This window comes from Heloderma suspectum, chromosome 6 (genome assembly GCF_057233095.1).
Source record: "Heloderma suspectum isolate Gila_16-S chromosome 6, 16-S_ref, whole genome shotgun sequence".
In the NCBI taxonomy this organism is placed as follows: Eukaryota; Metazoa; Chordata; class Lepidosauria; order Squamata; family Helodermatidae; genus Heloderma; species Heloderma suspectum.
Window position 1 is genome coordinate 119019780 of NC_139463.1, and position 23269 is coordinate 119043048.

A 23269-nucleotide genomic window follows, 5' to 3' on the forward strand; every position below is an offset into this window, starting at 1 on the left:
TGGCCTATGCGAATGAGGTGATGGATGCACGACCCGCCAGGGAATTCTGTGGACATGGAGGGAGCATTACAGGACAGATGGTGTCCACCTGTCTCATGTAGTGTATAACATATTTCTGTCTGATCTGCAAAAGGGGCCTGTGGGAAGTTCTTCTGCGCAGGTGGGGGGAGTTTCACAAGCTCTAGGCTTGTGACTCCTGTGGCGGCTAGGACAGGAAACAGGAAAGTAGGGATGGTGTGCATGCAGAGGCACTTTATGGTGACAGGTGACGCCTGAGGCCCCCCGAAAGGGTTGTGCGGCTCAGCGGGGGGATAAGGGTTGCCTGGGAGACCAACCCTACTCACTCACCCAGGTGTTGTGTGGCACCGGGTTGGGAGTGACACCGGAAGGTCTACCTCCCCCACAAGGGGCAGTCTGGAGGGATGGTGAGATCACCGCCACCTCTCAGGCTGGGTGTGTTTTCACCCAAGAAGTGCCAGCTAGCCACTGACACAGTTAGATGCCTGTCCTAGTTACCCCTTCGCAGCTATTTCAATAAATGTGGCCCAATTTTCAACCCAAGCTTGTTGTCTGCATCTTCTTTAACCCATCTCCACTCGCAAATGCCCTCATCCTGGGGCCAGCTTGTCTGGCTGAAAGGGGGGGCATTGCAGGTGGGTGGGGTGACAAGACATAGGGGCCTCTGATTGGTGCACCCCAGTGGCACCACCATGCAGGGAGGGGCAGGCTGAGCTGCCTTAAACTCAGCTCCCCCTCCCAATCTCAGCTCTCTGGCTCGACGCAGCTCCCTCCCACCCTCCCCTAAGCAGTGTGGGCTTCTTACCGGTTGCCCTTTTGGAAGCCATGTAGGAATTTTTTGGCTCACAGTTCGATTGGCCTATTACTGTGCATCTTTTTTGCCTACATCACACTGTTTTATGGGCCGAGTGTGTCCTGTAAGGGAATACGGTCTTTATCATCGGTCACATTCCAGTTGGCGGCTAGGATGGGCAAAAACAGGAAATTAGGGATGGTGTGCATGCAGAGGCACCTTATGGTGACAGGTGATGCCTGAGGCCCCCCGAATGGGTTGTGCAACTTGGCGGCGGGATAAGGGTTGCCTGGGAGACCAACCCTACTCACTCACCCAGGTGTTGTGCGGCACCAGGTTGGGGGTGACACCAGAAGGTCTACCTCCCCCACAAGGGGCAGTCCGGAGGGATGGCGAGATCACTGCCACCCCTCAGGCTGGGTGTGTTTTCATCCAAGAAGTGCCAGCTAGCCGCTGACACAGTTAGATGCCCATCCTAGTTACCCCTTTGCAGCTATTTCAATAAATGTGGCCCAATTTTCAACCCAAGTTTGTTGTCTGCGTCTTCTTTACCCATCTCCGCTCGCAAAGCTGTTATTTGTATGTCTTGCCTTCAAATTAATGTTTCAGCACTTTCCCCCTGCTTAGTGGTATTATCTTCTCATAGTCATTCTTTTTACTTGCCCACCTTATGGGTTCCCAATATTGATACTGCTCGCTCCGCAACTACTCTGATCTGATTTTATGGTTAAAGCAAACTGGGAAGAACTGCACCAGGATTATATTTCTTTAGGCCTTTCATGACTGCATGAATTTGATGCACAGATACTGATGCATGAGCGGAGAACTTCTGTCACTCCAGATGTTGTGGGACTCCAACTTCAACCGGTCAGGGATGATGCAAGCAGTAGCACAACGTTTGGTGGGCCAAACTCAAGTTCATCAAGCTTCTTTGAGTTCTGTTATATTTGTATCGGATTTGGAGATTTGGGCCATTACTACACAAGGCATTTATCATGTGCTTGTGATTCATCACTCATCAAAGTCCAGCAGTCCAATACATGACATTGTCATCTCGCAGGGCAGCTCCTGCTCTTTGCAAGCTTAATCACAGGGTTGTTGTTGATGTTGTTGCTGCTGTTGTTGTTTTTCATGATGATGAAAGTCTGGCATTTTCCCTCCTCCAGCTATGAACCGTGGTAAATCTATGGTGTACTGATGAGATGATGGTAGGGATGGGGGAGAATTTCTCCCCGAAACTTGGGGGGGCGAGTGCCAACGCATTCGGTCCTCTGAAGGTTCGGGGAGAAATTCTCTGCCACCCTCTCACCCCCCCGCCACCCCCCCGGGATGGGACTTACCTTTTACGAATGTCCCTCCTGGAGGTGGGTTCCGGCGGCTGTTCTTCGGCTTTTCGTCAGCGGTGGGGCCGGCAGCCAGTCTTCCGACCGGCTGCCACCGCCGCCATTACAAAGTAAAGTTTTTTTAAGAAAACAAACCCCGTGATAGGCTACGTAACGATTAACGTAGCCTATCATGGCTAGATTTCCAAAGTCAGCTGTGATAGGCTACGTTAATTGTTTCGCAGCCTATCACGGGTGACTTAGAAAAAAAATGCGCGTACGGCTAATGGCGGCCCCCATAGGAAGCCGCCATTCGCGTTCCTTATTTGGTCACTGTAATCTACGTAAAGATTTACGTAGACTACAGCGAAAATAAGGGCAACAATCGTTACGTAGCGTATCACGGGGCTTTTTTTTTTTTTTTTTACTTTTCTTTTGAAGTTCGCAGCCGGGGAGACGGGGCGCTTCTCCCTGGCCAGAATTTCGGTGGGGCGAGGTGGGAAGACACCCCCCCTCGCATGAACTTCGGGGGGAGAAGCGAAGCGCCTCCCTCCCACCTGGAAAAAAGCTGCGGGACAAGGTAAGTCCCTTTCGTACATCCCTAGATGATGGTGCTTCCTTGCAGCAATAGCACAGTGCCATCTGGTGGCTTTATACTGAAACATATAGGACTCGCCCAGAAAGAAAGACAAATCACAGAGGAGAAGACCACATGGAAAGGAGCGGATGGTAATCCCGCAAGGAATCTGGAAGCAGAAGCCCTGATAAAGTTTTGGGATTTATTAAAAGCCTTTGTTTTACAAGGATATTCCTCCATCCTTTCATGCACATTTCCCAAATGTATGAACCAGTTACGTTCATTTTGGAAATGTGCAGTTTTGTGAGCATTTTTCAAATGCACATATTTTTGAACCCATTTGTTGTTGTTGAATTGCATTGTGAATTTGGAAATGTACAGACTGCAGAGTGTGTTCTGATTCAGGTCCAGTCCAAGACACTGCAAATCTGATACATTTTGTTGAAAAAGAAGAACATAAATACATTACATGTATCAACCATCTGGGGCCAGTTTCCAAACAGGGTGTATGAAGCAGATGCACTTTCAACAAATGCAGAAAGGTGGTAATGATTTCTGGATTTGCATCAAAACCCTTGGGCATAGCTGTGGATGGTGCCTCCAGCAGTGTGATAATGATCTAGCAGTATGTTCTGCATGTGACTTTTGTTCGTTCTACTCCATACTTCAAAAGATTGAAAATGCAAGTTTTGGGAGGAATAACTGAAGGACAAGAAATGGAGGGAGCAATCTTATTGGAATAGCTGAACTCAGAGGCAACTGGCTATCCAACGCAGGGTGGGTGGAGTGTGGAGGGGTTCTTTTCCTTTGAGCTCTGGCCGCCCTGCATTCGCGGCTAGACAGCAGATTTTGGCTGTCTTGCCATGGGACTTCAGAGTGCGGGGGCAGGGGGAGGCTGGATGATACAGAGGAAGCATCGGAGCAGCACTTTCCACACTCCCACCACTCCCTGCCGCCAGAAACGCCCCCTTTCCCCCCCCTCCACACTGCTCATCCAAGCACAGAGTGCGAGGATGATCCACACCACCTAAGACCCAATGGGGGACGGGTGGGGGACGCTTTCTAGGAACCGACCTCGGAGTGTGAGCTCCAAGGTCAGTTCCTAGAAACCAAACAATCCTATGGCCTAGACACTGTCTAGGAGCCATACGATTGCACCCTAAGGGTATTTAAGTGTAAACCATTTCGCCTATATGTGCTGATTCCTTCCCTATGTGGATTCTCATGCTTCAGAAATATAATTTTGGGTTAAGAAAGAGAATGATATATTCTTTTAAAGCCATCTGTAACAACTGAAAGAACATTCTTAAAATCAAGACCTAAACTTGAGCAGTGTGGACAAAGGCTGTGGTAAAAGATCTCTGTGTTTTGTCCTATTCTCCAAGTAAAGAGTATTTCTCTCTATTTGCAGGATGATGACCAAGTTCTACCAGCATATCTTGTCCTTGGCATTTGCTGTTAATGAGATCAATGCAAATCCCAAGATCATACTGAATGTCACACTTGGATTCCGCATCTATGACAGCTACAATAATGCACAGATGACCTATCGTACCACCATGGATCTTCTCTTCAACACCCATCAATTTGTCCCCAACTATGAATGTGATACCCACAAAAAATTAATAGCCGTCATTGGGGCACTTGCCTTTGATACTTCACTCCACATGGCAAAAATCTTAACTCCCTACAAGATTCCACAGGTAGGATCTGTGCACTGGGGATGTGAGACCTCCATGGCTCATATGTAATGCTTTCCATTACTTGACTATATGATCATGGTTTTAAAAGTTTAGAAAGAGAGAGACTGAAAAGCAAAGTCTTCTCTGATATTTAAATTACACAATGAGAAAAGCAGGAATGTGGGAAGGAAGCAGAAAAGTCAGCTTCTTTGGTTGGATTCCTTTCTCGAAATTTCTATCAATCTCTCCCTATCATGCTGGCAGAAGAATTGTTAATGTTAAGTATGGATGTGCAAATCAGCAAAATCCAAGCTCACTGAGGGTCTCTGAATTTTACCTCAAACAAATAATGTTTGTGTGCATTTTTCAAAGTGATGTATTTTTCCATACACAGTTTCCCATGTTTCTATATCTACATCCATATCTATCTATACAAGACAGAAAGACTAAAAACATAGTATTCAAAAATATATTTAACCTATTTTTTTTCAAATCCCACCCTCATCATTCTATATATTTGAATATATCTATTCAACTGTGCACATTTTCGGATCACATCACAAACTTGGAAATATTCCATCCTTGACCACAGACTGAATCTAGGGATGTACGAAAGTCACTTACCTTTTCGCAGGTGTGATTCGCAGTGGGGGAGGAGGCACTCCGTCCCTCCCCCAGGCATCCTCCTTGGCCGGCTGCGCTCCGCGGCAGCTCCATGGAGCTGCCGGCCAGGGCCATCCACAGCTGGAGTTCCGTCTGCAGCTGGGCTGCTGCAGATGCAAATCCATTTGCGTGGCTGCCTTTACCGTGATAGGCTACATAAATACTTATGTAGCCTATCACGGAAAGAGCAGTGGCGCAAACAGCGTAGCAGCCGCCGTTTGCGTCCCTGCTCTTTGCCGTGATAGGCTACATAAATACTTACGTAGCCTATCACGGCAGCTTGGCAGGACACAAATGACGGCCTCAGAAGGCAGCCGAAAGACCAGCCGCCATCGCCACCACCGGAGCCCGAGGTAAGTTTCATTCCAAGGGGATTCCGAGGGGTGGGGTGGGTGGGAGGCTGTTCTGCCACGGGTTTCAGGGGACCGAATGCCAGTGCATTCGGCCTCACTGAAATCCGTGGCGGAATTCTCCACCATCCCCTAACTGAAACTGCGTTTGAGATTGGAGGAGCAAACTAGGTAGATTCCAGTCAAAAACAAGCTAAAATTTATTTCCCGAAAGGTGCAGTCCTGTGCATGTTTAGAGAGAACAAAGTCTCAAACTTCCCAGCATTCCCAAGACAGATATGCTTGCTGGCGAATGCTGGGAATTGTAGGACTTTTTTTCTGTCTAAACATGCACAGGATTGCACCTTAAAAATCCTATACTTAACACCAGGGCAAAACTCCAAATTCAAGTTAGGATTTGCCCTACAAAATATCCATTGTTTTATATTACACAGACACACTTAGGCACCCACTAAATGCAGCTCTACAATGAAAGCATATTTTATTTCAAACAGACCAACTACTTGAAAGCACAAGTGAATTATCAGACACATGTATTTATTTATTTATTTATTTATTTATTTATTTCTATACCTCCCAATAGCTGAAGTTCTCTGGGCAGTTCACAAAAATTAAAACCAAGGAGCACACAATAAAACAATAGTAAATATATAAAACATTAAAACCACAGTATAAAAATACAACCAAAATAAAACCAGAATAAATCCTAGCAGCAGTGCAGGAATTTAAAATACTGATTTAAAACAGCAAAGCTAAAAGTCTAGAAATCTAAAATGCTAAAATGCCTGGGAAAATAAAAAAGGTCTTCACCTGGCGCCAGAAAGAATACAATGTAGGTGCCAGTAGGGTTGGTGGAGAATTTCTCCATGAATCTTCGGGAGGCCGAGTGCCGACGCATTCAGCCCCCCAAAAGTGTTGGGGAAATTCTCCGCCGGCCCCCCACCCCCCCTGCGGGATGGGACTTACCTTCGGTGAATGTCCCTCTCGGCGGCGGGTCCAGGCAGCGTTTCGGTGACATTTCGGCGGGGGCGGGGGCAGCGGCTGGTCTCCTGACCAGCTGCCGCCACCGCCATTGCAAAAAAAAAAAGTAAAGTAAAACACACACACACACACACCCGTGATAGGCTATGTAACGATTTACGTAGCCTATCACGGCTAGATTTCCAAAGTTAGCCATGATAGGCTACGTAAATTGTCACGTAGCCTATCACGGGTGACTTTGAAAAAAACAAACAAACGCGTACTCAAATAGTGGCGCCCATGGGGCGCTGCCATTTGCGTTCCTTATTTTGGCACGTGTAGTCTACGTAAACATTTACGTAGACTACGGTGAAAATAAGGGAACAGTATTTGCGTTGCCCTTATTTTCGCCATAGCCTACGTAAATCTTTACGTAGACTAGACGTGCCAAAATAAGGAACGCAAGTGGCGGTCCCCATGGGAGCCGCTATTTGTGTACGCGCTTTTTTTTTCTTTCAAAGCCACCTGTGATAGGCTACGTGACGATTTACATAGCCTATCATGGCTGACTTTGGAAATCTAGCTGTGATAGGCTACGTAAATCGTTACGTAGCCTATCACGGGTGTGTGTGTGTTTACTTTTTTTTCGCGGCCGGGTAGACAGGGTGCTCCTACCCGGCCTGAATTTCAGCCGGGCGAGGCGGGGCGCCTCCCCCCCCCACCTGAACTTCGGGGGGAGAAGCGAAGTGCCTCCCCCCCACCGCAAAGCAAGCTGCGGGACAAGGTAAGTCCCTTTCGTCCATCCCTAGGTGCCAGGTAAACCTCACTAGGGAGCTCATTCCACAGCCGGGCTGCCACAGCAGAAAAGGCCCTCCTCCTAGTAGCCACCTGCCTCACTTCCTTTGGCAGGGGCTTGCAGAGAAAGGCCACTCAGGATGATCTTAAGGTCCAGGCAGGGAATGAGGCACATATGGGAGGAGGCAATCCTTCAGATAACCTGGCCCCAAGCCTCTAAGGGTTTGAATGTTAATACCAGCACTTTGAATCAGGCCTGGAAAAGGACTGGCATAATATTAGGGATGGCGGAGAATTCCACCACCAATCTCAGTGAGGCCAAATGCCAGTGCATTCGGCCCCCCAAAATCCATGGCCGAATGAAGCCCCCCCACCCCACCACCTCACAAAAGGCGCGTGAAATGGAGCACCTACCTGGTGCCGTTCATGCTGCTTTGTGAATGGCGGCCGTGTCTGTGGCTGCCATTCGCTTCATGATTTTTCCCATGATAGGCTACGTAAATATTTATGTAGCCTATGACGGTGAAAAAAAGGACATAAAAGGCTGTGGCTACGGCGGCCGCCATTTGCATCCCTGCGCAGCCCAGCAGCAGCTGGATGTCGCTGCGGGCGGCCCTGGATGGTGGCTCCGCAGAGTTGCCGCAGAGCGGAGCCGGCTGGCAAGGATTTTGGGGGGAGGAATGGAGCACCTCCCCCCTAGCATGGCTGTCACGAAACGAAACAGGTAAGTTATTTCTTACATCCCGACATAATATGAGCTCGCAGGCCAGCCCCTATTAACCATCTTGCTGCCCTATTTTGGACCAGCTGAAGTGTCCAGACCATTTTCAAAGTCAGCCCCACAATTACTGCATTGCAGTAATCCAGACAAGAAGTTATCAGAGCATGGATAACTATAGCTAGGCTATCTCTGTCCAGATAAGGTCATAATTGGTATACGTGTCTAAGCTGAAAAAAGTGCTCCATCCATGCCATTGAATTCACCTGTGCCTCAAGTGACAGTTCTGGATTCAAGAGCACCCCACACTATGAACATGATCCTTTAAGTGGAGTGCAACCCCCTCCAGAACAGGTTGAATATCACCTAGCCAGGCAGACGAACCACCCACTAACAGCACCTCCGTCTTGTCTATATTGATTTTCAGTTTATTGGCCCTCAACCCATCCATTACCACGCCCAGGCACTGATTCAGAACAGCCACTGCCTCACCTGGTTTTGATGAGAAAGAGAGGTAGAGCTGGGTTGTTGTTGTTGTTCAGTCGTTCAGTCGTGTCCGACTCTTCGTGACCCCATGGACCATAGCACGCCAGGCCTTCCTGTCCTGCGCTCTCTCCCGGAGCGTGCTCAAGTTCATATTCATTGCATCCGTGATGCTATCTAGCCATCTCATCCTCTGCCGTCCCCTTCTCCTTTTGCCTTCAGTCTTTCCCAGCATCAGGGTCTTTTCCAGGGAGTTTTCTCTTCGCATTAGGTGGCCAAAATATTGGAGCTTCACCTTCATTATCTGTCCTTCCAATGAGCAGTCAGGGTTGATTTCCTTTAGGATAGACTGATTTGACCTCCTTGCAGTCCAGGGGACTCGTAAGAGTCTTCTCCAGCACCACAGTTCGAAAGCATCAATTCTTCGGCGCTCAGCCTTCCTTATAGTCCAGCTCTCACAGCCATACATTACTACTGGGAAAACCATAGCTTTGATTAGACAGACCTTTGTCGGCAAGGTGATGTCTCTGCTTCTTACTATGCTGTCTAGGTTGGCCATAGCTTTCCTCCCAAGGAGCAAGGGTCTTTTAATTTCATGGCTACAGTCACCGTCTGTGGTGATCTTGGAGCCCAAGAAAGTAAAATCTGTCACTGCCTCCATTTCTTCCCCTTCTATATGCCAGGAAGTGATGGGGCCAGATGCCATGATCTTCGTTTTTTTAATGTTGAGTTTCAAACCAGCTTTTGCACTCTCCTCTTTCACCCTCAACAAGAGGCTCTTGAGATCCTCTTCGCTTTCTGCCATTAGGGTGGTATCATCTGCATATCGGAGGTTGTTGATAATTCTCCCAGCAATCTTAATTCCGACCTCTGATTCATCCAACCCGGCATTTCTCATGATGTACTCTGCATATAAGTTAAATAAGCAGGGTGTCAATATGCAGCCTTGTCGTATTCCTTTCCCAATTTTGAACCAATCGGTTGTTCCATGTCTGGTTCTGACTGTTGCTTCTTGACCCTTGTACAGGTTTCTCAGGAGACAGGTAAGGTGGTCTGGTACTCCCATCACTTTAAGAATTTGCCACAGTTTGTTGTGATCCACACAATCAAAGGCTTTAGCGTAGTCAATGAAGCAGAAATAGACGTTTTTCTGGAATTCTCTTGCTTTCTCCATGATGCAGCGAATGTTGGCAATTTGATCTCTAGTTCCTCTGCCTCTTCGAAACCCAGCTTGTACTTCTGGTAGTTCTCGGTTCGCATACTGCTGAAGCCTAGCTTGTAGGATTTTGAGCATCACCTTGCTGGCATGTGAAATGAGCGCAATTGTGCGGTAGCTTGAACACTCTTTGGCGTTGCCCTTCTTGGGAATTGGAATGTAAACTGACCTTTTCCAGTCTTGTGGCCACTGTTGAGTGTTCCAGATTTGTTGGCATATTGAATGCAGCACTTTAACAGCATCATCTTTTAGGATTTTCAATAGCTCAGCTGGAATACTGTCATCTCCGCTAGCTTTGTTGTTACTAATGCTTCCTAAGGCCCACTTGACTTCACTCTCTAGGATGTCCGGCTCAAGTTCGGTGACTGCACTATCATGGCTATCAGGGACATTCAGATCTTTCCTGTATAGTTCTTCTGTGTATTCTTGCCACCTCTTCTTAATCTCATCTGCTTCTGTTAGGTCCCTGCCTTCTTTGTCCTTTATCATGCCCGTCTTTGCACAAAACGTTCCCTTGAGATCTCCAGTTTTCTTGAAGAGGTCTCTAGTCTTTCCCATTCTGTTGTTTTCCTCGATTTCTTTGCATTGTTCATTTAAGAAGGCCTTCTTGTCTCTCCTTGCTATTCTCTGGAACTCTGCATTCAGTTGGGTATATCTTCCCCTTTCTCCCTTGCTTTTCGCTTCCCTTCTTTCATGAGCTACTTGTAAAGCCTCATCAGACAGCCACTTTGCTTTCTTGCATTTCTTTTTATTTGGGATGAATTTCATTGCTGCCTCCTGAACAATGTTACGGACCTCCGTCCATAGTTCCTCAGGCACTCTGTCTATCAGGTCTAATCCCTGAAATCTATTCCTCACCTCCACTGTATATTCATCAGGGATATGATTTAGGTTATACTTGAACGGTTTAGTGGTTTTCCCGACGTTCTTCAATTTAAGCCGAAATTTTGCAAGAAGCAGCTCATGATCTGAGCCACAGTCAGCTCCAGGTCTTGTTTTGACTGACTGTATGGAGCTTCTCCATCTTTGGCTGCAAAGGACATAATCAATCTGATTTCGATATTGACCATCTGGTGATGTCCGTGTGTAGAGTCGCCTCTTGTGCTGTTGGAAAAGAGTGTTTGCTATGATCAGCATGTTCTCCTGGCAAAACTCTATTAGCTTTTGTCCTGCTTCATTTTGTACACCAAGGCCATGCCTGCCTGTTATCCCGGTGATTTCTTGACTTCCTACTTTAGCATTCCAATCCCCTATGATGAAGAGCACATCTTTTTTTGGTGTTAGTTCTAGAAGGTGTTGTAGGTCTTCATAGAACCGATCAACCTCAGCTTCTTCGGCCTCAGTGGTTGGGGCATAGACTTTCATTACTGTGATGTTGAATGGTTTGCCTTGGATTCGTACTGAGATCATTCTATCATTTTTAAGATTGTACCCCAGTACTGCTTTTCCCACCCTTTTGTTGACTATGAGTGCTACTCCATTTCTTCTAAGGGATTCTTGCCCACAATAGTAGATATGATGGTCACCTGAATTAAATTCGCCCATGCCTGTCCATTTTAGTTCGCTGATTCCCAAGATGTCGATGTTCAATCTTGCCATCTCATGTTTGACCACCTCCAGCTTATCTTGATTCATTGATCTGACATTCCAGGTTCCTAAACAATATTGTTCTTTACAGCATCGGATTTTCTTTTCACCACCAGACACATCCACAGCTGAGTGTCCTTTCAGCTTTGGCCCAGCCGCTTCACTCTTTCTGGCGCTACTTGGAAATACCCTCTGCTCTTCCCCAGTAGCATATTGGACACCTTCCGACCTGAGGGGCTCATCTTCCGGCGTCATATCTTTTAGCCTTGTGATACGTTCCATGGGGTTTTCTTGGCAAGAATACTGGAGTGTGTTGCCATTTCCTTCTCCAGTGGACCACATTTTGTCAGAACTCTCTGCCATGACCTGTCCATCTTGAGTGGCCCTGCACGGCATAGCTTATGGCTTCACTGAGTTACGCAAGCCCCTTCGCCACAACAAGGCAGTGATCCATGGGTATCATCCTCATATTGATGGCACCTCAGCCCACACCTCCGGATAACCTCCCCCAGCGGTTTCATGTAGATGTTAAACAGCATGGGGATAAAATAGAGCCCTGTGGAACCCCATGCCATAATTGCCATGGCACAAAGCAATCATCCCCCAGCACCAACTTCTGGAGTCAGCCATCCAAGTAGGAGCAGAACCACTGCAGTGCAGTGCCTCCAACTCCCAACCCAGACAACCTATCCAGAAGGATACCATGGTCTTGAAAGCTGCTGAGTATTGAAAGCTGCTGAGAGGTCCAGGAGAATCAACAGGGTCACCTCCCCCTGTCCCTCACCCAGCAGAGGTCATCCCACAGGGCAACCAAGGCAGTTTCCACTCCAAAACCAGGCCTGAAGCCCAACTGAAATGGATCTAGATAATCCATTTCATTCAAGGGTCCCTGGAGCTGTCCTACAACCACCCACTCAAGCAACTTGCCCAAGAAGGGGATGTTCGCCACTGGCCTACAATTGTTAACATCCTCCAGGTCCACATTAGGCTTTTTCAGGAGTGGTCTGATTACTGTCTCTTTTAAAGTGACCGGCACCACTCCCTCTCTCAAGGAGGAATTTACAATGTCCTGGACCCAGCCAGACATCCCCTCCTTATTTGATTTAATAAGCCATGAAGGGCAAGGGTCAAGCACATGGTGAAACATTGAACTCTGACATGGAAAACAACATCTTCCCAGGACAAAAACAGCAGGACTCATGACAGGAGAAATCCCTGCTAGGTAGGAGAAATGATTCTGAATGGCAGTACCACCACGACCACAACCAAGCCCCGAGCCTTTGACAACACCAACGTTCTGGGTAGCAAAGCAAGGAGACCTCCATTCCATTCTCTGTCTTCCCTTATACACACCCAGTAAAACCTTGGGAACTTTTGCGGAGGCCTACTTGTTGTTCTGCAGGAAACAAAATGTTGCCAGATAGCGATACGTAAGAGGGCTGTCTCACTGAGGCTCCCAGCTTTTGGAAGAGTCACCCACATGTGGTTTGAAAGACAGAAATTTTGGCAAATTTAAATGGCTCCTGCAAATGCCCCTGTTTACAATGGCTTTCCCTGATATGTAAGAGACTCTGTTACTACCCTATTTTACTGCCGTACAACTGTAAAATTTTTAAACATTTTTATTATGTATTATATTTTACCGAGGCTGTTATATTTTGTTTCCTATTTTAATGTGAACCACATAGAGAACCACATAGATTTCAATGTATTAAGTGGCACAGAAATATTTAAATAAATACATAAATAAAATTATGGCTGAACGGCAGCATATAAATACTGTGAAATTACATACATTAAATAACAGCTTTTCATATGGTACCTTATCGTGTGGATAGATTTGTGTTTCTAATGCAACTTATCTCCCAGTATGAATGTTAGATACAATATACGGTTTGACAATTTATTTCATTGAAATCCTTCTTCTTCTGGTTATTTTTACTCCCTTCAGCTCACGTATGGCTCCTTTGCCCCAGCAGTGAGTAAGAGGATGGAGCTCCCTTCCTTTTACCGCATGGTCCCAAGCGAAGTCCATCAGTATAACGGCATTATCAGCTTGCTAAAGCATTTTGGATGGACATGGGTTGGGCTCTTTGTGGTGGATGATGAACATGGAGAACTTTTCTTGCAGGCCCTGGAGCCTCTGCTTTCCCAAAATGGAATCTGTTCAGACTTCACAAGCCGAATCTCCAGCAAAACACACCTGACTTCTGTAAATGAAGATAAAGCTGTGGCACATAATCTGTACCAATTTATCAATTTTCGGAAATCCAGAATATTTGTCATCTATGGTGAAACTTTTACCCTTCTGTATATATGGTATTTTACAATTGCTATAAGAGCTCCTGGATATGAGCAAAATACATTGGTTGGAAAGGTGTGGATTATAACAGCCCAGATTGATTTTATACTAGCAACCATAAATCGGGACTTTGATTTGCAAGTGTTTCAAGGTGCCATTTACTTCTCAATTCACGCAAATGAACCTTTGGGGTTCCAGAAGTATCTTCAGATCCTGAAACCTAATTGGGCAGAGGCAGATGATTTTCTCGAGGAGTTCTGGGAGCAAGCATTCGACTGTTCAGTTCCAGATCCCAGGGTGCTCTACAAGGTTGCTGGGAGATGTAGTGGGGAGGAGCGGCTGGAGAGTCTTCTCGGGCCTTTTTTTGAGATGCGCATGACTGGCCACAGCTACAATATTTATAATGCTGTCTATGCTGTTGCATATGCTTTACATGCCTTGTACTCATCTAGATCGAATCACAGAGCAACACTGCATGGCAGAGAAGGTGAACTTCAAGAACTGAAGCCATGGCAGGTAATGGCTCCATAACAGTATGAGTTCTTTCCCAGTATCCAACAGTATCCAACTTCCTCTTCCCTGAAGAACTGGCCAAAGGTGTAATACACCTTGTTCATTCACAAAGACATATTGGTTCACATTTCTCTATTCTTGCAGCCAACACTGAAAGAAGCAGTAAATTTTCATTAGTATGTCACAAAAAAATCTTTTTTTTTTTCAGATGAAACTGCATGCACAACAATGTTTGGGATCCAGCCCTAGACATGCTTTGAATAGACACAGTGAAATCATTATGTCATGTCTAATGTTTCCCATTAATTTCAGTAAGTGTGCTCTGTGTGTCAATCTGGACACAACCACAGATCAGCAAGGAAAGGCATTTTGGTTTTCTGTGTGAAAACATCAATAAGGCTTTATTCTGTTTTCCTTTCTTTTCCAACTAGCTCCACTCATTTCTTCAAGGCATTTCCTTTAACAACTCTGCTGGAGAAAGAGTCTTTTTGAATGATCATTGGGAAATGGAAGGTGGATTTGATATAACAAACTTCATCACATTTCCAAACAAGTCCTTCCTTAAAGTGAAAGTTGGATGGGTAAATCCCAATGCCATTGCAGGAAAAGTATTCATCATTAATGAGGACACCATTATTTGGCACAGGAGTTTTAATCAGGTGTGGATTCAATGGTATTTAATCATCATGGGAGGCGCACTGTGATGAGGGTGTGTGAACTGGGCTCCAGAGGCAGAGATACACATCGCTGTCTGAATTGACCCTGTCAAGTTAGAACCACATGCTACACTACAGAGAGACATGGATAAAATCAGGAATGATGTCCAGAGTAGGGATGTACGAAAGTCCTTACCTTTTTGTGGATGTGATTCACGGAGGTGGGGGGAGGTGCTTTGTCCCTCCTCCCGGAATCCTCGATGGGGGGGAGGGGATCCAGTCCTCCCCCCCGGAATCCTGCCCGGCCGGCTCTGCTCTGTGGTGGCTCCGCGGAGTAGCTGGCCATGGCCGTCTGCAGCCGGAGTTCCGGCCGCGGATGGGCTGCTGCAGACGCAAATGGCGGCCACCATAGCTGCCCCCATTTCCTTCAAACCAGGCTGCCGTGATGGGCTACGAAAATACTAGTATAAATTTGCGGTGGCTCCGGCGGCGGTAGCAGCTGGTCTTTCGACTGGCCGCCGCGGCCGCCATTTGCATCTGCTGTTTGCCATGATAGGCCACATAAGTATTTACGTAGCCCATCATGGCAGCCCCCCCCAAAAAAGCATACGCAAATGGCGGCGGCTATGGTGGCCGCCATTTATGTTCCCTATTTTTCGCTGTTTTATCCTACGTAAATATTTACATAGGCTATTATGGCAAAAAAAAGGGGGAACGCAAATAGTGTAGTGGGCTCCATTTGCGTTCCTTTTCCCCCTGCCGTTTTATCCTACATAAATATTTAAATAAGCTAATGGCAAAAAAAATGACCGCAAAATCCCCTCTTCTTTTGCCGTAATAGCTTACGTACATATTTATGTAGTCTAAAACAGCGGAAAAAAGGGAACGCAAATGGCGACGGCCGTAGCCAGTTTTTTTTTTTTGGCCTGCCGTGATAGGCTATGTAAATACTTATGTAGCCTATCACAGCAAACAGCAGATGCAAATGGCTGCTGTGGCCGCCGGTCGAAATACCAGCCGTTGCTGCCGGAGCCGCCGCCAGAGTAGGGATGTCAGAGAATTTCTCCACGAATCCCCTGAAATTGGTGGAGAAACGGTCTGCCCCCCGCCCCCCCCCAGGATGGGACTTACCTTGGGCGAATGTCCCTGGCGGCGGTGGCTCCAGCGGCAGTTCGGCGGCGGTTTGACCGGCTTCCGCCACCACCATTTCCAAGTTTAAAAAAAAAAAAAAGTGATAGGCTACGTAAAGATTTACGTAGCCTATCACAGCTAGATTTTGAAAAAACACCGTGATAGGCTACGTAAATGTTTACGTAGCCTATCACGGCTGAGTGAAAAAAAAAATGAAAACGCGCGTACGCAATTGGCGGCGCCCATGGGCGCCGCCATTTGCATTCCTTATTTTGTCATGTGTAGTCTACATAAACATTTACATAGACAACAGTGAAAATAAGGGGAACACTATTTGCGTTCCCCTTATTTTCGCCGTTGTCTACGTAAATGTTTACGTAGACTACCCGTGCCAAAATAAGGAACGCAAATGGCGGCGCCCATGGGCACCGCCATTTGTGTACGTGCGTTTTGTTTTGTTTTTTTCACTCAGCCATGATAGGCTACATAAACATTTACGTAGCCTATCACGGCTGACTTCAGGGATGCAAACGGCGGCGGCTATGGCCGCCGCTATTTGCATCCCGGCAGGACAGGAGGATTCGCAGCCGGAGGGACGGGGCGCCTTCCCCCCAGCCAGAATTTTTTTTGGGGGGGGGATGGAGCGCCTCCCCCCCCACCGCGAATCAAGCTTCGGAATCAGGTAAGGGACTTTCGTACATCCCTATGCCACAGCCGCCGGCGCCGGAACATCTGCCCAGGTAAGCTTAGTCCCAGGGGGGGAATCCATGGGTGGGCGGGGGTGGGAGGGCATTCTGCCATGGGTTTCAGGGGGCTGAATGCCAGTGCATTCTGCCTCACTGAAATCCATGGCAGAATTCTCTGCTATCCCTAGTCCAGAACCATGGTAATGGTTTACTATGCCTTGATGAAACTTTGGTAAGGCTTAGGAAGGGCCAGACAAAAACAAAATGTGGGCTACAATACGACTCAGGACCTCAAAATTACTCTCCAAATTGGGTGTCGGGATGTTGGAGAAATCCACAACAGAACCGAATGAGTTCGGATTTTCATGAATCTGACCAGCAGATTCCACAACAGACCAGCTTTCCCCCTGTTAGGGGAATTCCATGGACTTCTGGACCAGTTTTCAAACTTTCTCAGATCTTGCACAAATTTTGTGATAAAAAATATGAAAAACGAAAAAAGAAAAGAAAAGAAAGAAAGCTGGGCAAAGATGTGCATTTTCCCCATAGGCTAAAGTATGAAAATGCACATTTGGAGAGAATTTGCAGATTTTTGGATATGGATACCAATTCAGAGACCAAAAAATAAAATAAAAATCTAATTCCGGGATGGGAGGACAACAGAACAAAAGGCACCTGACAATCCCCAAAACACAGATGGAACTGATTTAACACAATGTTTACATCACTAATTGGCTGTCACTGCATTTATGGATGAGTCATTCAGCAAAGTTAGCCATTTCTTTCGTCAAGCTTTGAAATATTTCTCGGGGAACCAAGAGATGGCAAAAGTAATATTTGCCATGTTCCAGAAAGTTCTAGCAGATGGTTGCATGCACCATGTTCAGCATCTTCCATATCAAATAGGGATGGCAGAGAATTCCGCCACGGATCTCGGTGAGGCTGAATGTCGGTGAGGCCGAGTGCCAGTGTCTTCCGACTGCCGCCGCCGCCGCCATTTCCAGTGTTAAAAAAAAAAGACATGATAGGCTTCGTAAAGATTTACATAGCCTATCATGGCCAGGTTAAAAAAACAACAACAACGTGATAGGCTACGTAAATCTTTACATTGCCTATCACATCTGACTTTAAAAAAAAACAACGCGCGTACGCAAATGGCGGCTACGGCCGCAGCCACTTGCATCCCTGCTAGCCAGCGGCCGGAGGTCCGGATGCTGGTGGAGCTGGCCAGCAGCTCCGCAGAATCCCCGCAGAGTGGAGCCGGCCGGCCAGGATTCCGGGGGGAGGGACGGAGCGCATCCCCCCCCAGCAGAAACCAGCGGAGACAGGTAAGGGCAATTTCGTACATCCCTAATATCAAGTGATCACTTTTTTAAAAAAAATATTGTGTATCAGCTAATGATTACAATAAAGTTTTCCAGTGTCTCCTACTGTAAACGTTCTTCATCTTTATGGATAGGTCCTGCCCTTTTCTAAATGTAGTGATTCCTGCCAGCCTGGATATCAGAAGAGAAAGAAGGAAGGGGAGAAATTCTGTTGCTATGATTGTAATCCATGTCCAGAAGGGAAGATTTCAAACCAAACGGGTAGGTGATGTGATGCATCAAATATTCCACCATCTTGGGTTCATACTATGCTATATTTGGGAGTTCTATATTTCCTACTCCACTTGCAACCACTTGGCTAGTGTCAGGAATACATCTGTATCATTGTGTCCATTTGCAAGAACTCTTGATTGTCATCTGAGCTCAGTAGAAGAACATTTATTTATTTATTTATTTTCACACAGAAGGTCCCAGGTTTAATTCCTGGCATCTCCAGGTAGGCCTGGAAAAACACCCACCTGAAACCCTGGACAGCTGCTTCCAGTCAGTGTTGACAGTGTTGTACTCGGCTAGATGGACCAATGGCCTGACAGGATATAAGTAGCTTCCTAAGATCCAAAGACCCAGCTGATGTCCAAATCTCAGTTAACACTTTCCTCATCAGAGGTCGGAATTAAAATTGCTGGGAGAATTATCAACAACCTCCGATATACAGATGATACCACCCTAATGGCAGAAAGCGAAGAGGATCTCAAGAGCCTCTTGTTGAGGGTGAAAGAGGAGAGTGCAAAAGCTGGTTTGAAACTCAACATTAAAAAAACGAAGATCATGGCATCTGGCCCCATCACTTCCTGGCATATAGAAGGGGAAGAAATGGAAGCAGTGACAGATTTTACTTTCTTGGGCTCCAAGATCACCGCAGACGGTGACTGTAGCCATGAAATTAAAAGACGCTTGCTCCTGGGGAGGAAAGCTATGGCCAACCTAGACAGCATAGTAAGAAGCAGAGACATCACCTTGCCGACAAAGGTCTGTCTAATCAAAGCTATGGTTTTCCCAGTAGTAATGTATGGCTGTGAGAGCTGGACTATAAGGAAGGCTGAGCGCCAAAGAATTGATGCTTTCGAACTGTGGTGCTGGAGAAGACTCTTACGAGTCCCCTGGACTGCAAGGAGGTCAAATCAGTCCATCCTAAAGGAAATCAACCCTGACTGCTCATTGGAAGGACAGATAATGAAGCTGAAGCTCCAATATTTTGGCCACCTAATGCGAAAACTCCCTGGAAAAGACCCTGATGCTGGGAAAGACTGAAGGCAAAAGGAGAAGGGGACGGCAGAGGATGAGATGGCTAGATAGCATCACGGATGCAATGAATATGAACTTGAGCACGCTCCGGGAGAGAGCGCAGGACAGGAAGGCCTGGCGTGCTATGCTCCATGGGGTCACGAAGAGTCGGACACGACTGAACGACTGAACAACAACAACATTTGGGAAAGAACTTCTGACGGACATTAACCATCCATTCTTCTAGGTTGTATCAATGTTTGTAGTCAGATCATCAAATAGCCAGTTATGTAGACACTAAATATTTGATTAATACCCTCTGATTTCTTAGAAGTTTATTTTAAGAAATCACCATTGCATTTATTACAATTTAGTGAGTACAAATTTAGTCCCAGGAGGACTCCGACTCTATGCACTTGGAGGTTTAGGGGGAGTGGAACTCCCTGTAAAATGAGTTGTAAATGCCTTTCCAAAGGACTTGGTTTGCAACCCACAGTACCCCAGTCTTATCTGGATCAAGACTCAGCTTTTTCACCCTCATCCAGCCCAAAATAGCCCCTAGACCCTGGTTCATGAGTCCTACAGCCTCCCAAGGATCTGTAGTTGGAAATGGGAAGAAGACCTGAATATTATACACAGACTGATGACACTTCAGCCCAAAGGGTGAGCCTCAACAATCATAGTTGCTTGAATCTTCATGAGTAAAGGTTTCCTGAGGAGTAAAGTTATGTTTCCTGAGTAAAACATCTACCAGAATCAGGAGGACTTGGTGCTGGCTCTTTGGGAGGGGCTCTGGAAGCTCTGGCTATATCAGCTCTCAATTTGGACTTGAGAGCTGCGGGGGGGGGGGGCAGGACACTTAGCATGAGCTCCAGTGCCATGAACCCTTGTTTCCATCACCTTGCTCCTTGACGGAACCTCCATTCCACTGACCTTTGGACCTCTGCCTGACTCTGCTTCTTGGCACCCACTCTCTCTTGCTGTGAATACTGTGACCATTGGCTCTTTACTGACTACTCCTACCTTGCATTGTGCTCTTGCTGGACTGGTGCCTCTGTGCTTGACCCTGATCCTCTTGCATTGCTCTTGGATTTAGCCCTCAAATTGCCCTACAACTGGGTCTCTTCCAGGCAAAGAAGAACACTACTCAAGAATTGTTAGTTTGTCACGGGATGGTAGTTATCCAGAACCAGAGGATCAACATTTGATTCCTTCAACAAGGGCTTCAATACTGCTTCCTTCAATGCTGCAGGGAACTCACTGCCCCCAAGGAGGAATTGGCCACCTCACAGGTCTAAGTATCCAGCCCAGCTCCAGAGTATTTCACAAACTAGGGTGGAGAGGAATCCATAGAGCATGATGCTGGCCTAAGTCCTCAAAGCAATTTCTCCTTGTCCATAGGTTGCACAAGCTGAAAGGTATCCATAAAACAGCTAGATGGTGCACTTCCATATCCGTTTCAAACTTTGTGAAAAGAAGAACCTCCAAGTTGGCATGGATATGAGTGACTTCATCTGCAAAATGTCGAGATAAAATGGCAGGCCTTTGAGGGTTCAAGTTGTTGTATTCTATGCAGGGAGGAAGAATCCTGAAGATCCCCCTATTATGAATGACCAGGAATGGCCTCAGTCAGGGATGGGTGAGCTTTCTGGTCTTGAGGGCCACAGGCACTGCAATGTGGTGGGTTACAAGTGTGTCCACATGTCCACACATATTCTTCCCTCCACCAACACACATCTTGATGCATGTGTGATCCATCAGACAGCAGGATCATATCTCTGTAGCAACATGAGCCTTCTCCTGCCAAGTCAAACATGGGGAATGCAGATTTGCTGATGTTAAAAAAGAAAAGAAAAGTACATAAATAATAAAGTTGGTAGGGTGAGTCATGATGTTTTTTAAACCATTGGGATTTAGGAGAGTATTTGACGAAGTTTCTAATCAGTAGCACCCATGAGAGTATAATTTTGGAATACTAGTGTAACAAATAAAGGTTTGGGAGTTGGCCATATACACCCTGGGGTGGGACAGGGGAGACAAAGAGGATGGGTATAGATAAACAAGTTGGTTTCTTCATCAAGACGGCCCTATTGGGAATAAGGCAAAATCCTATTACATTGATTCCTTTCAGCATTTTGGACCAGGCTGCTCAAAAAGAGCATATTCCAGAGAGAAATTAAATAGATGACTCCTCCTTCTTTCTTTTCCAGATGCAGATGACTGTTTTCAATGCTCAGAAGATCAGTATCCAAACAAGGACCGAGAGCGATGCATCCCTAAAGTTATCAGCTTTCTGTCCTATGAAGAACCATTGGGGAGAAGTTTAGCTTCTGTTGCTCTTTCTTTTTCCCTGATCACAGCTTTGGTGCTGCAAACTTTTATCAAGCACAGAGATACCCCCATAGTCAAAGCCAACAACCGGGGCCTCACCTACGCTCTCCTTATCTCTCTCCTGCTCTGCTTCCTCTCTTCTTTGTTGTTCCTTGGCAAGCCTGGCCAACTGAGCTGCCTTCTCCAACAACCAATGTTTGGTTTGATCTTCTCCGTGGCTGTTTCTTGTGTGTTGGCCAAAACCATAACTGTGGTTGTTGCTTTCATGGCCACCAAGCCTGGGTCCAGCATAAGGAGGTGGGTTGGAAAAAGGCTGGCCACCTCCATTGTCCTTTCTTGCTCCCTCTTTCAAGTTGGCATTTGTGTTGTGTGGCTCAGAACCTCTCCCCCATTCCCAGATTTAGACATGCACTCAGTGATGGAGGAGATCATTGTGCAATGTAATGCAGGGTCTGCCCTCATGTTTTCTCTTGTCCTGGGCTACATTGGACTTCTGTCCATCATTAGCTTTCTGGTGGCTTTCCTTGCCAGAAAGTTGCCTGACAGTTTTAATGAAGCCAGGTTTATCACTTTCAGCATGCTGATGTTTTGCTGCGTTTGGCTGTCTTTTGTTCCTGCCTACCTAAGCACCAAGGGCAAATACGTGGTAGGTGTGGAGATATTCTCTATCGTAGCTTCTAGTGCTGGGGTGTTAGGCTGTATCTTTCCCCCCAAATGTTACATTATTCTCTTCAAGCCTGAGCTGAACAACAGGGAGCAGCTAATGAGGAGAAAGCATTAAAGCATCAACATTTCCAATTAAAGGTATTATTTCCAATGCATGGAGAGAGTGAAATTACTCCTACAATTTACGAAGTGGAGACTCCAGACATGCCAGTCCCGCCCATCTTCTTCATATTTCATCTCTGTATGTCATCAGAAGGAATGGTATGACATCAATTCTTTTTTCCATTCCCTTGCCATTTCAGTTGGATGAACTGTAGTTTCAATCCTCTTCCTTCAGAAACACTTCTTTCAGCCATCAGCTTCATCTGGCATTGAAGCCCACTCCAATGAGTCAAATGGGATCAACTCTCATTTTGGATCCTCCTCTTCCTTAACTCTTTCTTCAGTGCCCGTTAGGGATGTCAGAGAATTCCGCCATGGATCTCGGTGATGCCGAATGCCAGTGCATTCGGCCCCCCAAACTCCATGGTGGAATGGCCTGCCACCCCCCCCGCCCCCCTGCGGATACCCCCTGGGACAAGACTTACCTGGGTGGATCTTCCGGGCGGCAGTGAATCAAAAAGGCTGCCATTTGCGTACGGGTTTTTTTTGTGTGTGTTTTTCCCAGAGCCCTCCGCGGCCGGAAATCCAGCTGCAGATGGCTCTGGTCTGGCTGGGCCTGCCTGGCTAATCCGTGGAGCTGCCACGGAGCACAGCTGGCCATGGAGGATTCCGGGGGGGAGGAACGGATTGCCTCCCCCCCCCGTTGAGGATTCCGGGGGGAGGGACAGAACGCCTCCTCCCCACCATCAACATAATCCGCGGAAAGGTAAATGTCTTTCATACATCCCCAGTTCCCATTCCAGACACCCCCCCCAGATAATAATATAACATTCAGACTCTGTACTTGAGTTTCCTTGCTTTGCCGCCCTTTGTATTGCATGTGTTAGTTATTCATGGGTGTGAACTTTCTTTTGGCTCAGGTTTTGATAAGAATGCACCAAATTCTCAAATATTTTCATATTCTGGATGGAAAGAACTTGAGAGGGTCTTCTTCTTTTGTAATGAATGTAGGAGAACCCAAATTTGTAGACCCCTCGTTGTGGGAATAGTAAACTATCTTTTTAAGATGCATTGCATACATACAGCTGATGTTATGGAGAACTGGCTCA

At 46.6% G+C, this 23269-nt stretch overlaps 1 protein-coding gene across 1 annotated transcript; it reads left to right on the top strand.

The window, feature by feature from the left end:
- The first annotated feature begins 4122 nt into the window (after positions 1-4122).
- LOC146342858 (vomeronasal type-2 receptor 26-like) lies at positions 4123-22173 on the top strand. Its single transcript, XM_084808656.1, has 4 exons — positions 4123-4413; positions 14411-14638; positions 17912-18038; positions 21272-22173. The coding sequence occupies exons 1-4, from the start codon at positions 4123-4125 to the stop codon at positions 22171-22173; spliced, it is 1548 nt and encodes a 515-aa protein (XP_084664782.1).
- Positions 22174-23269: the final 1096 nt, after the last annotated feature.